General features: G+C 39.2%; 1 protein-coding gene across 3 annotated transcripts in view; it reads right to left on the reverse strand.

The window, feature by feature from the left end:
- The window catches only part of LOC119793254 (transcription factor ETV6-like), a 50,081-nt gene that overhangs the window by 19,754 nt on the left and 14,249 nt on the right, over window positions 1–16,078 (reverse strand). For all 3 annotated transcript variants that reach the window (XM_038300335.1, XM_038300333.1, XM_038300336.1), the window contains exon 3: window positions 1,220–1,384. In XM_038300335.1, coding sequence (XP_038156263.1) covers window positions 1,220–1,384 — 165 coding nt within the window. The remainder of the gene's footprint in view (window positions 1–1,219; window positions 1,385–16,078) is intronic.

The following is a 16,078-nucleotide window of genomic DNA, read 5'->3' on the forward strand; positions in this document are numbered from 1 at the left end:
TTAAAAGTTTATTTTACAGATGGTATCGTCTCCATTTGAAGCCCAATCCAAACTCTCACTCTTGAGCAATAAAAAAAAAAAAATGCAACTAACGTCCAGCCGACCAGTAGAAATGCATCTTTGCTCCTCATTGCTGAGGAAATCCCGCCCCCAGAGGTGAAGAGAATGTGTGTTGGAAAAGATAGCATTTAATAAAAAACAATTGAGATACATTTTGTGAAATTTAATTTGAAATAAATAAATAGATTAAAAAAATGGGAAAAAGATATTTGAAAAAATAAAACATATGAAAACGGTAAAGTTACGCACAAAAACCGAAGATTCTCAGTTTAATTTCTCGAAATAAGATTTTTGAATGCAAAAAAAAAATCTTATCCAGAAATTTAACCCAGAAACAATATTATTTTTCCAAATATTTTTTCACAATTTTTTGCAATATTTATTTTTTTCAAATCAAATTTTTCCAAATTTACCTAAAATATTTTTTTTTACCAATTCAGATCTTTTCCAAGTGTGTTTTCCAGATCACATTCTCTTCACCTATTGAGCAAAGATGCATTTCTATTGGATTTCCATTTACAAAACTTGTTCTTTGACTGAAATGATAATGGAACAAATTTCACCCCATACACATGGTGTAGAAGAATCTTTTTTTTTAAAGGAATATTTAACATTTTTAATTCAGTGGCTAAAACAATATTTCCTGTTCATCTTTGGAGTTTTTATTTCCTCTTCATCTCATATTTAGAACAGACATTTAGTTTCTCTTCCTCTCTTTTCTAAAATCTGCGGGTCAGGCAGCAGAAACGACACGAGGAAATCAGCCCTGGAGTTGTTTTTGTTTGGCTTTATTTTTATTTTTTAGGCGCCTGCCCACTGGTGTTGCTCGGGTGACGGTTGAGGTTAGTTTCTACTTCCTGAAGAACCGTCTCCTACTTCCTCTCCCCCAGCAGCCGCGCTCTAACAGCTGCATCCATCGGCTGGCGCCTGACGGCTTCGTTGATTTGGTGTTTTTATACGAGCAACAAAAAAAAAGCATCTTTCTCACAATGATGCACAAGAATTAGAGATTAGCCTAAAAGTTATTGTGTTTTTGAGCTGTTTTTCCAGGATTGCTGATTTCCTTTCTTTTTGTTGTTTTTTTGTTTTTTTCATTAATCAGAAAATGACTCCTTAAAAGCATAACTGATAAATTGAGGAAGGGTATAAAGAGGAGCACCGGAGTGAGGAGATCTGTAGCGGAAGTCCTCCTTGGTGAGGAGAAGCAGCGCCTTGCCGTTCATCTGGAAAGTACCGCTGGTGATGGGCCGCAGGGCGAACTCGTTCTCAGCCCACCGCAGCCACTGGGCCACGTCCTCCCGGCTCCAGAACACCGGCTGCAGGCCTGGAGGTGGACAAGGAGAAAAAATGGAGGGGAAAGCATGAGAAAAGGAAGACAAAAATGTGCTGGGGAGGGGGGGGTGGCAGGAGGGGGAGGAAGGAAGAAAGAAGGAAAGGCAGGAAGGAGAGAATGGGCGAGGGGGGAGGGGAGGGGAGGGCGGAAGGAGGCAGTAAAAAGGATATTGAGGAAGTGGAGATAAAAGCCAAAGAAGGGAGTGATTACGGGAACAGCAGCGGAGATAAAGGGAAAAAAAAAAGACGAGGAGTCGGAGAGAGACGACATGAAGCCGACAGTGAAACAGTCAGAAAACAGCTTTCCACATATTCTGCTTCCTTTAATGGACGGTCTGATGAGAAACAGGCTGCCACCTGAGCAATCTGAATCTACTGATGGTTAAATAATGTTTTCATTTTTATTGGAAGTAGAAAACATTTTTAGAATCTATGAGAGAAACGCAGATATGGCTCATTTTCTCTAGAGATTAAAACATTTAAATCAAAAACACCCCGACCGAAAACAGGCGAAATTATTTCAAATAAATCAATTCATTATTTTTTTAAAAAGCATATTATTAGTCTGTGTTTTGTAGCGAAAGTTCGATTAGATTGGAATTTACTAAAAAAAAAAAAAAATGTAAAAATGTGGGATTTGGTGGTTTAAAAGGAAAATTTTATCTAACAAACATTGGATGAAGCAAAACATGCAATGCAAGTTACTATACTATAATATACTGTTTATATACTACTACACTATACTAGTTATAAATCACTACTATACTATACTACCCCCCCCCCCCCCAGTCGCATCGACTTTCGTCTTTATGACAAAGCAACACCTACTAGAATGAAGTGTAATTGCACATCCACCCCAGTAGGTGGCGGTGGTGCTGTCATGGTCAGAAGTGGCGCAGGTTTTCTCTCTATGGTGTTCGCATTAAACAGGAGATATCGAGAAACTCCTCAAGAAAGAATGGAGAAATATTTAAGACGGAGGTGAAAAGGAAGAAAAGAAAGACGAGGAAGTGACGGAGCGTGCGTAGAAGTCGTACGCAGGTTCTGATGCGAACAAAATAAACGAAGGACATTACATCCCAATCACGATGAAAAGACGCTTTTTTTCATGGAAAATGAGCCGAATATCTTTCTAGCTTCGTTGTTTTGTAGTACTTTACAATTTATTGACAAACTTTACTTTTATCCTCGTTTCCCACTGAAGGAAAAACCCGTTTAAACCAGTTTAAACCGGTTTAAACCTGTTTAACGATGGCAGTGGGAACCGCTCACTGACGCGTACCTCCTCCCCTTAAAACAAGAGAAAACTCAAATCTTTAAGAGAATCTCAGCTTATCTGATAAATCTTTTGTTAATCTTTAAGATTAACCAACAATAACTTGCATCTCTAGGCAGTAAATAGAAAAAAGAGAAACAAAATAAATATTTTTATTTTTATTTTTTTTGGGGACCATGATGTCAAATCTCTCCAACATGAAGCAGATCAATTGGTGTCCAGATTTGGTGACAGTCAGCATCTTCAGGAAGCTGACGATGGTCTCTGTGACTCAGCCTCACCTTCCCGTTCTCCCCTGCATCTTCTCCTCTCACCCTGAAAGCAAAGCGTGATCAGAAGGTCCCCGCACACACGGAGCGCAGCCGCTCATTTCTCACATCTGACTTATCGCTCAGACTCAAGCGCTTCCTCTGGGAGTCGGACAGCTGTTATCTCTGGCCGACTGTGTCACTCGAGTAATAAGAACCGCTTGTCTGCCCCCCCGACATGTCAAACAAAGGAAGTTTTCGGAGGTCGATCGATAGAAAATGAAACTCTGTCCACTTTCCTTCCCAGAGGCGTGATGAGCCGAGGCTGACTGCAGCAAACTGCAGATAAAAACGGTTTGATTCTGTTTTACTGTTGGACTTTAGCTTCTTTTACAGAGTTAGGAGCTTTCTATGTCATCAAATAGCTCGTCTTTCAAACTACTGCCTGATTAATATTGAATGGAGCTGCCATCTGCTGTACTCTGAGCTGTGAGAGCGGCAGAAGTAAAGTTCAGGTCAGGAGGTCACGGCTGCGGTATGCTCTCTCCAGAGCCAGAGAGCCGCTCCGCCCGTTTTAAAACCCCTCTGAGATCCGGCCTGCCGGCCTCCACCATCTGCACAGGAGGAAGAGGAGCAGAAGGAGCGAGGAGGAGGAAGAGGAAGGGGGCCCCAAACAAACCCACAACGCTCCTTGGCGGGAAGTAATCCAGCGTGGGCCGCTTTTCAGCGCAGGAAACTTCCTGTGGTAAGGTTAGAGAATTACGCAGCTTCACTGAGGCAACAGCAGCGGCAGGAAATAAAAAGGAAGAGAGGAAACAGAGAAGTGTGGTGAGAGTGGCGGCGGATGGCGTGTCGAGAAAATAAACGGAGGCAACGCGGATAAAAGCAGCCTGCAAGAAGAGGAATGAAGCGGACGCAGGAAGGGAAACGGATAACTGAACCGGAGCGCGGATCGAGTTCCCAGAGCCGGACGTCGGCTCCAGTCTCCAATTCCTTCCTTCATTTATTTCTAAGGCAACTTCTGTTTATTCTAGGTCTAATCAGCACACTAAGCAATGTCCACCAGACGTTTCAGGCCGTAGAAGAAGCTCCATCATTACATAAGTCACCTTGCTGTGGTTACTGGACGCTGCGTCTGATGACGCCGCTGTCAGTCAAAAGTAAACCCCTGCGGCGGCTTCCCAAGTTAAAATGGAGATGATTTTAAATTTGCCACTAAGACTTTTATCTCAACACGTCCATAATGGATATTACTCTCCCAAGGGTTCCTATTCCATACAGATACATTCTAGAAAGGAATGAATAATTCATGCAGCTGCTTGTTTCTAGTAACAGAAATCAATCACCTGTAGGAATAAACTGAAACAGCAAAGGAAGCATGAAAACCAAACACCTTTAAATTGTAGCTCCTATCCTTCACCTTTCGTGGGGTCAACGGTTAGAGGTCTATCCAGGGTACCAAGCTCCACACTGCTGTGCTGAATCCAGATCATCTTCAGTCTTACATGAATGATGAGACTCAGATATGGGCTGCAGCCTTCTAGAAAAGATCTACAAAATAACAGCTACCTAGATGTCAGGAACGGCTGCAGCTCTATGTTATAAAAAAAACAAACATACGAAGGTGGGAAAAGTAGAAACTGCTTCAAGTTTTTAATTGTGGGAAGCTTCTAGTTAGAGTGGCTCAGGTTATCCTGAGCTATCTCTATAGTTCTGCTGCTATAGGCTTAGACTGCTGGAGGACATAGGGACCCCTTTTTCATCATTCTGCTTCATTCTATCTCTATTCTCCCACTCTGCAGAATCTGTTAGTTCAATCTCTAACGTTCTGCTCTCTCTGCTTTTTCTCATAGTAGCTTCATCTGGTCTGTTCCTGTTTGGCTGTGACTCCATCCTGGAGAGAAATATCAGCTGTGCTGCTGCCATCAACACCTTTGTTTCTACATGTTGGAGCTTGGCCTGTTTTCCAGTGTAGTCCTGTTTCTCTGACTGTGACTAACTGGATGTGCTCTCTTCATCCTCTGACATGGGAGCTGGCTCGGAGCTGGTCTGCCTGGCTGTGTGTTTCCTGGACGGGGCCGCCTGTGGAGCTGGTTGACAGTTGCCTTTTGTATCTATGCTTCTTTTTCTATGTCTGCTTCTGTCTCCTTGAACCCCAGTGGGCCTCAGCAGATGGCCGCTCACACTGAGCCTGGTTCTGCTGGAGGTTTCTTCCTGTTCAAAGGCAGTTTTTCCTCTCCACTGTCGCTACAAGCATGCTCAGTGTGAGGGATTGCTGAGCAGTCAATGAGTCGATGCAATCAGCTGGTTTTCCTTAAACTTTGAATCAATCTGACTGGATGATCTGGTTGAATTACTTCTATAAAGTGACCTGAGATGACATGATGTGAATTGGCGCTATAGAAATAAACTGAATAGAATTGCATCTAGGGACGTCAGGAGTTCCCTATACTAGCATGCATCTGTTTTTATATTTTTTTAAATGACCAAAGTATAAATAGTCCAAATAGTGATCAGCCAACATTCGTAGATCGTCTGTTGTCTCTAACAAGGCAGCGATCGGTTCCCTTTCGCTGGGCTGATCCCAGTTTGGGAGTTCTTGCATCTTTCTATTAAAAAATCTGGGCAGGAAGTTTCTTACTCTTAACATTCCCACATTCTGGACTCGCCAAACAAACTTTGATGGACTCATTAAGCGAAACTTTCTAAGTATTGTCCCGACCCTCCATGTGGGCGAGCGTTTATTCCCCTGCAGGCTTTTATAGACAAACACAAACAGAATCAGAATAACCTGAATGATTGAGGTGGGCCTGCGAGTCACAGCAGAGGGAAACAACAACTCATCTCTAACCAATTAAAATTTCCTAGACGACTTGATCAACTTAAACAGTGCTTCAGTTACAGCCAATGAAAGGAGGCTTCAGCCGCTGCCAATCATCGGTTCTTTCAAAGCTGTTTTCAGGCAAACTATGGAAGGAAATTTGATCCAGAATAAAATTTTCCAAGTTTGAAAAAATTCAATCCAGAAATTCAACTTTAAATAACTCATTTTTTTGTATTTTATTTGAGAATAACTGCTGTTTTCTCTGATTGATTTTCCGTTATTTTTTACTTTAATTAATTTTTTATTTTTCATACATGTCTCATTTTTATACATGTAAAAATTCAGTTTATGTTTAACAAATTGAATTCTCTTAAAACTGGTGAAGATTCTCAGTCTTCCAGCTCGTATCATTGCAAAAAAGGTTAAAAAAAAGAAAATCCACTGCAATCCAAACATTTTCATTTCAAAATGTCAGAAATAGTGTTGAGTTTGAGGCTTGAAACTGCAAAAATTGAAACCTAAATAAATCATTTTTTCTTAAAATAAGTGCATTTTTTCTTTTCTTGAATTGAGTAGACAAGTGAGATACTTTCCCAATGAAACAAAACAATTTACATTTAAAACAAGAAAAATAAACAATTATATTGTCTTTTTCCAAGTGCATATTATCTAATTATCTTATTTTAAGCGTAGAAATACTCATTCCATTGGCAAATCATCGTGTTTACCTGCTGAAATTAAGGGTAAATTCTAAGAAATGTTTACTTATTTCTAGATCTTTTTTAGCAGTGTATAGAGTGGACCAAAAACAAAGCCTTCTTTTGGCTTAAAAAACATGCAAATCGAACATTAAGAACGGCTCCGCCCCTTAGGAACGGAGAGTCGTTTGGGTTCTTTATTAGCCTGAAACACTCCATACTGGTCTATGCCTCTGAAAGGGGAGTGTGTGTGAAAAACCTTCCTGGATGGGAAGTGAAACGTCTTCAAACTTTGAAATAAATTTCCAGTGGATTGTTTTTTATCTCTTTACATTGTGTTTCAGGCCGATACTGATCGGTCAGTGTGGCTTTAAGAGTGACTCAAAGCCACACTGACCAATAGAAATGTTTCTAAGGTGTCTTCATACCTCACTTCAGAATATATCATCAGAAATAAAGAGAAACTGTCAAACGCAATGGGAGAACACATCCCAAACTAACTCTCAAATTTTAGCATAAAAAATGTCTTTTATTTCCTTAAACAACAATGGAAGAAAATTCCCTCCACAGAAGTGGAGATAAAGCCAGTTCAACATGTCTACGTTTAGCTGCTAAAGTTGGTAGGGGATTCCCAAAGTTGGGGTTGTGACCTCACAGATCAACAGGTACGGGGATTTAAGAAATTAAAAACTAACAACAGTAATAATTAATTATAATTACATGTTTAAAGGCATTACTTCATGCTGGTCTTGATGTAAAATAAGTCTGTGAATCCTCATAGAAGCTGACATTATGCTGCACATTGATTGCAACAGAAATAAGATAGAAAAAATGAAGAGCCTAAAATAGAGCCCAGTGGCATCCCACATGACACTATTTTATATATGTATAAAAAAGTCATATGTATATATGACTTTATTTGTTTTTGTTCGGGTTACTGAATAGTAGCATCCTGGTACGTATTTATGTATCAGAGGAACCTCCGCTAATGCTAACCCCAAACCCGGTGTAGGTACCAGATTGACTTGGGCTGCCAGATTGACTCGGGGGGCCTGCGCCTTTTGATGACGTCACAATACATAATTGTTTTAATGTTTGCACAATTGCGCAAAACATTTTGATTGGTCTGGACAGCTTACTAAACTAATTATAGCGGGGTGTAGGTTTTATTCGAAAGCGGGATTGCGGTTTGTAAACGGACAATTTTACGAAGAAATTCTCCATGGTCCCTGCACCTTCCGATGACGTCACCGAATTCGCCATGGGCCTTGCGCCTCCCGATGACGTCACATTATGGCAACGCCACTCAAACAAACTACATTGAGCCCGCGGTCTGCATTTGTAACGAGAATAAATTCAGGAGAATGAAGCTAAAGGGATACAAAAAATAAACTAAAATAAAATAAAAATAAACGTTAAAACAATTATGTATTGTGACGTCATCAAAAGGCGCAGGCCCCCGAGTCAATCTGGTACCTACACCGGCTTCGTCTAGACAGCAGCAGTCTGATCATCTGAACTCTGTTTTTGAGAGAAAAGGGAAACTTTTTGATCAACACCACCTGTCATTTTTCTGCTTCATCATCAAAAAGTTTGATAGGTAGAGATTAGAGGAGGTAAACATTTAAACCTGAGCGCAGCCACCCATAGGAAGAACACAACCCTAACAAAAATCAAATTGAGGATTTGTGTTTTTCACCAGGCTCCCCTCTGAACACATCACCGATTAAAGAGGTCCATGCAGGAGCTTCATCATCTCTCAGCGTTCCTGTTTACTCTGAGAGAGAAAAAAAATAACCCTGGAGCAAGACAGCAGCAGGATCCAAACCCTCGACTAAACCGTGGGCTCCTAATCCTCTTGATGACACATAATTTTCACTCTGCGGTTTCTCAGGCCCCCGCTAATGCTCGCTAACACACACAGACACGCACACGGCTCCCAGGTTGCCACGGCAACTCATAAGCGATTGGGATGAATGGAGGAAACAGAGGGATGAGATCATGGGGATCTTGTTTCGTTGTTGCGATACAGAAGCCGTTATTTAGCCGGAGCCGTTAATGAGGTCTGTTCAGACGATTTTATCATCTTAGAGGAAAACCTTAAGGTTATTAAACACATTGGATTAGTTTTTTGGACAGAGAATACTTCTGTTGTTGATTTAACTTCATTTTTTATGATATTACTGTTTATTGTGTAGTAATGTGTTGTTCGTTTTAATCCCAATAATAAACGCGTCACATTTAATACCGGCTTTAAAACTACAGTAATTAGAAATAACAGAAAATAATATCCAATCAGAAAACGTTACACCAAAACATTTTAGGGAATTAGGGCTGGGTACCGAACTTCGGGTCTTTTATGGTACCGACCGAAATGCTTCGGTTCTACCGAGTATCGAAACATGCCTAGTCTTTCGGTACCAAGTTTCGGTGATTGGCTGTAACACTTAACGTGATTGCGTCATCCAGGAAAAATACACAGGTGGTCCCGCCTACAGCCAGGGTTGATGTGTATCTGTTGTGAACTGGTTGTGAGCGTTGCGGAACTCCTTTAAAATGCCCCCCAGGTCAAAAGTGCGGCTTCACTTTATTAAGACTGATGCTAATAGTGTAGAGTAGACGTAAGCAATTTAAGAGCAGAAAGTTGCTCGGTGTTTGACTGCAAGAAGAGCGGACCGCAACCAGCGCGACCATCCTCCTCTCAGCAGCCCGTGGGCAGAGCAAAGCCAGAGCGGAGTAATGCTGTAATAATGTAATAATGCTGCAATTTCAAACTGGACGCAGCAGGAGAAGCAAAATCACGTCTGCCGCTTCCTTTTTTGCTGCTTGTACCAGCTTCTGACGCGCGGCTGAAGAAGCTTTGCTGCTCCGGCTGCGCGGTGCAAAAGTGGCTCTGATGCGCGTTGGGCGGAGCTACTCTATCCTTTATTTGCCTTGCAGCTATATTTGCTGTGATCAGTGGGAATAAAGTAGTTTTATTATGTTTGTAAGTGGGAAAATCCACCTGAAAACTTAATCAGTGCAGTCAGTTCATCCTGCCTTCCAATATTCTTTCTGTCGGAGCCGCTCAGACCCCCCCATACCAGCGGTGCGCTGTCAATAGGATCCCATTCAACGGGCTTGTTTGTCAGACATGGTAATTTTTCTAAAGTAAAACTGCTAAGTAAAAAGGTCCTCACAATGTTACAGTGAATATTAGACACTGATTTTTTTTTTCTTTATGTAAGAGGAAAAATGTAAATGGAAAAATCAGAGCTTAAAATAAAACTCAAGATTTGTACTTTTTTATGTTGAGTAATTTTCTTTTTCTTCGAATTGATATTATAAAACTGGTATCGAAAAAAGTATCGTTCAGGAACCGGTATCGAAGTGAAGGTATCGGTATTGGTACCGGTACCGAAAATTTTTGAACAATACCCAGCCCTATAGGGAATATTTATTCTAACAATCCATGAAAATAAGAGTCAGTTTATCCTCAGATCCACAGACTACCTCTTTTTAAAGAACCTAGTTTACATTTCTGTTTATCTTTTAACATGTTATAAAAATCTAAATCTAAGGATAAAACCCAAGAGATTGATTGGTGGATATTTATGTTTAGGTACCTGGTTGACGCGCATACTTTCCCTACAGAGAGGACATCTGCGGTTTTTATGATCTGTAATATTTAATCTGGCTTTTCTCTCTCTACTAGTGCTGAAATAATTCATCTGATTGATCGATTATTGAAATAATCATCAATCAATTTAGCCATCGATTAATCCTCAGCTGGAGTACAGAGCATCTAAAACTTGCCTTTAGCTGACAGAGCGAATCACTTAGAGCAGCAACTATATCAAAATTCTACAATATAACAATAATTTAGCAGGAAGTTTGAATAACACCCTTTGTTTATTTTAATTAACCTAAGAAACATAATATTGGACCTAAACATCTAATTTCTTCCTTATGAAATGTCCACCTCTAGTCAAACACACATACTTAATATCATACCATAAAAAACAAAAAGTTAGCTGAATTCCACCTCTAAATAAGATAAAAAAAAATGTTTTTCTGTCAATCTGCTCTATCTAGAAAACCTCAAGTAGAAAAGTTTCAGTTTCCCCTGGTTTAATCAAATAAATTAATCCTTTTAAGGAGCATTTTTCTGTCCAATCGATTAGAAAAATAAACAGCCGTACTCTCCATCTAATATTCTGGCTGAATCCAGAGAGAAAACGTACAACACTGCTCTACAGGAGGAACTAAAAAGCTCTTCCAACAAACCAAAAAAAGAAAGTTCAAATCATTCCTCTGGACTTTGTTTCCAAGTTTGAAGACGTTTCTCTTCCATCCAGGAAGCTTTTTCAATTCAAAATGTCAGAAATAGCGTTTAGTTCCAGGTTTTATCCAGCAGCCCAACAAAGCCTGGTTTTAGTTTAGAAAACATGCAAATAGAAACGGATGAACGGGTCCCCCCCTTTGGAATGGGGGTCGTTTGGCTTCTTTGTTAGCCTGCAATGCCCCATACCTGTCTATGTCTCTGAAAGGGGGGTCGTTAGAGGGAATTATTGGCGTGGATGAATAGGTGAGGTCTTCTGTTCTCCTGTAAAGGGGTTGCAATGATAGCAGGAAGGGAATGACTCACCTGGATGACTGGGAGGAACACAGGAGGAACCACAGGGATGTTTTCACTTCATCATTACTTATCTTATTCATTTATCCTTAGGCCCTGTCCACACGAAGTCAAAACGAACACGAAACGCTAATATTTTCCAGAACGTTTGTCGTAAAGACGGAGACGTAAAATGAATGTGATCGTCCACACGAATGCATGAAAACGCTGTAAAATGTATGCCAGGCCTGTAAGTGGCGCTGTGGTGCCAAAGCAAAAACAGGCAACGAAATGTTGGGCATGCGCACTAATATTTATACATGGTTGCCCTGCGGGTCCATTTTCGTGGTTCGGTCAAATTCAGGTGCTGAACTATGTGGTCGATATTGCTCTGTTCTTCCTGCAGATATTCCAGAAGAAGAAGATTCTGTTGTAAGCCCGACAGCAGGGTGAGTAGCATGAGCAGCAACCATTCAACACAGTACGGCGCCATTGTTGTTGTGATACTGTGTCGCGCATGCATGTTTAGAGGCGACGCTATGACGCATGCGTGTAAGAAAGAAAATGCGGTTAGAGCTTAAAGATGGAAACGCGAAAACGGCGTTTCAAAATCTTCTCACTCTGAAGGCTGAATAAAAAAAAGATCGTTTACAGACCCCCGAAACGCCGGCTTCGTATGGATGAGAGGCTGGTTTGGTTTTGTGCGTTTAGGCCAGGGTTTGACTTCGTGTGGACGGAGCCTTATTTTGCTCCATTGAATTTGATTAAAAACATATTTTCCATCACATCTACCAAAATGAAACTTCCAGAGAAGTTCTGTCTTGTGTCATGGAGAGTTTTTATAGAATCTACAGCCTCCTACAAGCTCAGTTGTAAAATAAGCTAATAAGGTAATGAGACGTCTTTACTTCAGTTTAGGGATGCGTGATATAATCGGCCCCCAATCGGTATCAGCCTTAAAACTGAATATCAGACATCGGCCACCCCATCGATATTTAACCCGATATTTGATCAGCTTCTGAGTTTCTAAAGTCTAAAAAAACAAAAACAAAAAAAACTTCTTCTTCCTCAAAAACTTCTATTTTACAGACTTAAAAACTTCTAAAGACGAGGGAAAAAAATATTGATACATTAAAATATCACAATATGTTCATATGCTGATATATTGCCATTTAAAAACACCATATCAATCTCTTTTACTAATGAAATATTGCTATATGTCATCGTCATGCTACAAAATCCCCCGAAAATCCACGAAATTTTGCCATATTTTTATATGTTGATATATTGACGCGGTATCGATCTATTTTACTAACAAAATCTCACAAGAATTTGCAAAATATCACGAGAGTCTGTAACAGAACGATGAAATTTCACCAGATTTTGAAAGTAAAATAGATCGATACCGCGTTTTTAAAAATCAATTTGATATCAGCATATGAAAATATATTTGAGTATATTATTTTTCAAGGTGTCAGAAATGGATAACAAAACTGCTATTTTCAATGACTACTTATTTTTGTCCAGCTTTAACATCGGTATCGATATCGGTTATCGGCTACATGAGTTTTAAAATATCGGCATATCGGATATCGGCCAAAATCCCAATATCATACATCCCTACTTCAGTTCTCTGAAAATCACCAGAATATTAAAAATAATGTATATTGTGTGAAACATTTTCCACTTTACTGTCCTATAAAGATTTAACATTTTGCCTCTTTGCCTCAACCTATAGCTGCACCTCAACCCTGACAAGGTCGTCCTAATTATTTTAAAATCTGGCAGCCCTGCTGTCTATATATGTATATATAAATAATGTTTTCATTTATTCATTCACCAAAGAGGAGATTCATTAGTTAGCATTTCCAAGCACCGGTTGTATGTTAACAGTCATCTACCTGCTGGGTATTATTCAGAGCGCCGTTTCCTTTGTGGATGTGTAAAACTGGAACAGATCGGAGTCAGAACAGGATGTGAAAGTCGGCTCAGATATATTTTCTGCTAGAAAACGCCTCCAAATCTCAGAGGTCTAAATAATCACAGCTGGAGAATCCATCCCTCCGTGAGAGTTTCTCTACGGAAGAGGATTAGGGCCACTGAAAAAAAAAAAAAAAAGTAAACAGATTTTTAAATTTTATTTCAAGTATTTAAAGTCAGAATTCTGACTTTTTTCTCAGAATTCTGAGATTAAAGTCAGAATTCTGACTTTTTTCTCAGAATTCTGAGATTAAAGTCATAATTCTGACTTTAATCTCATAATTCTGACTTTTTTCTCATAATTATGACTGAATTCTGACAATAAAAAAAGTCAGAATTCTGAGATTAAAGTCAGAATTCTGACTTTTTTCTCAGAATTCTGAGATTAAAGTCATAATTCTGACTTTAATCTCATAATTCTGACTTTTTTCTCATAATTCTGACTTTTTTCTCAGAATTCTGACTGAATTCTGACAATAAAAAAAGTCAGAATTCTGAGATTAAAGTCAGAATCCTGACTTTAATCTCAGAATTCTGAGAAAAAAGTCAGAATTCTGACTTTAATCTCATAATTCTGACTTTTTTTCTCAGAATTCTGACTGAATTCTGACAATAAAAAAAGTCAGAATTCTGAGAAAAAAGTAATGTTTTCATTTATTTCAGAATTCTGAGAAAAAAGTCAGAATTCTGACTTTTTTCCCAGACTTCTAAGATTAAAGTCAAAATTCTGACTTTTTCCCCATACTATACTGAAATAAAATTAAAAAAATCAGTTAACTTTTTTTTTTTTTTCCAGTGGCCCTAATCCTCTTCCGTATTTCTCACCTTCAGGAGCTTCATCCCTTTTGGTCAAACTTTTTTACTGTTTTATTGAGAATAGATTCAGGTTTTACTCCCCGGATGAAGAATGTTTTGGGAAAGGAGGAAAGCAGAGGTGACCTACTGACACCCTGACTCAGGAACATGTGGAGAGGAGGAACACGTTTCCTAACTTACTTGCTGAGCGTTCCTCTCCCCTTTGTGCTCATTCATTCTCTGTCAGGTAGGTGTGGCAGGAAAAAAAATCCCCCTGCAAACACACTTTTACTCCCCCCCCCCCATGCATCCTGAGCTTCCTCCAGCGGCGTGCGCGTGCCTGTCCCCGTCCGGCGAAACTGGACTCCATCCAGTCAAAACAAAAATAAAACAGCTCATCAATAACGCTGAACGTTTATGGCCAGGAAGCAGCACGACCTGTTTTTGATAGCTAGCTGCTGAGAGCGGGAGCAAGCCCACTCTTGTGTGCTTAGTTCCTGAATTCGGCGCCAACTGCCACTCTTCCTCTTCTTCCAAAGCCAATTTCACTTCTCTCTAGTTTTTTTTGCATCTTCAAAGGAGGCTGGTAACCAAAGGTTGCTTTAAAGCAAGCAGCAGGTCATTGGATACCTGCTCACCGCTACTCAGGTGAACACTGAGCAATCAACTGTAATATAGTTGCATCATCAGGAAAAATATTGCTACCAATGATTGTAAAAGGACCTTTAATGGAAACTAAACCTAATTTTTCTTTAGGCTAACGGCTAAAACTCTCTCCAATCTGCTTTTTAGGTCATTTGAACAATTTTTTCATTAAATGGAAATCATTCGTTAAAGGTCGGTAAGATGCACATGTCACGGTTTAATCATTAGGTCGTGGAAGGAAGCGCTTAAGGACGGAAAAATGTCCCATGTGTGCTTGAATGTCAGGTTGTGACTCAGAGCTTCTGGGATGTTCGGGGATTGCATTTCTAAGAAACGCAGAAACACCTCAGCTCTCAGCAATGCAGCGAACTCTGAACAAACTCAGCGGAGCTGCAGCATTCTAGATATAGATATATAGATATAGACAGATTTATTGTCATTCTGTTAAACAAAAATACATTCCGTATGGAACAATTTTACCCTTTTTAAAGTGAAGCCTTAAAAAATTTTTTTTTTTTAAATAAATAACTATTTAAAAACAGTAATATAAAGATGACTGTAAATTTACAGTTCTAATGTTTTTTATTTTATTCTATTTTCTACAATTATCTTCCAAACAAAGAACGGATTCTTCAAAAGCTAATTTTAAAAAAAGTCCAAGAGTAAAGTGAGTCACTTTGCTGTTTTATCAGAATTTTTTTTTTTTTACATTTTAAGCTTTTTTTAGTTTTAAAAGATTGAATATTTAATTGTTATTTCTTATGTATTTGATTTTTCAAGAAATCAAAGACTTTATTTTAAGATTTGATTTTATATTTTCGTTGTTTTTTTTTTTTTATTTCCGTCTCGTGTGCGGATGTTCTGGCCCCTCCCTCTTTACCCAGCATGCATCAGAGCAGACCTGTCCGTCATCCAGACTGACAGCTGTCCCAGAATGCACTGCAGCAGCAGCTTCCAGGTTGATGGAGAGACAATAACTTCAGCTAAAAATTCATTTAAAAAAAATATAAATTGCGATTTTTATTTTTTACGTATATTCGATTTTATTTTGATTTCCTTTCTGCTAATGATTAGAGATAATTAGCATTTATCTCTACTCTCTACTCCTTACATTTTAAAAATCGACTCGTTAATTTTCATTATTAAATAAAAAGCATAAAAAATAATTAGTTTCATCCAGACAATTAATTTCTTTGTAGTTGGACGTGGTGCTGCCCCAACTTGTTGCTCACCACAAAGCAAAATAAATAGTTTATCAAAATGATGCAAAGTTAAATGTGATTCTGTTACCATTAGTTATAAAACTAAGAAGGTGAAGTTTGAGGAAGTTATCATCCAGAATTGTAGAAAAACATTCCTTTAATAGGGTAGAGCAGTAAAGCTTCTGGATTTTTACTCTTATACTTGAAGTAGTTTTAAAAATGATAATTTGACACTTTTAAAAAGCTGAACTTCTAGAAAAGTGTTTTTAAACAGCAGGATTTCTACTGGAGGAATAAACATGAATCCTCTGCACGGTTCCAGCCTCAACTTTCAGGCCTTTTTACAGATTTCCATTTGAATCACCTGTGCACTGCAGCTCAGCTGCCTGAAAGAGGCTTCCTGTTAATCCCGACCACTCAGCGC

Source organism: Cyprinodon tularosa, unplaced genomic scaffold (genome assembly GCF_016077235.1).
Source record: "Cyprinodon tularosa strain WSP-4 unplaced genomic scaffold, ASM1607723v1 ctg447, whole genome shotgun sequence".
Taxonomy (NCBI): domain Eukaryota; kingdom Metazoa; phylum Chordata; class Actinopteri; order Cyprinodontiformes; family Cyprinodontidae; genus Cyprinodon; species Cyprinodon tularosa.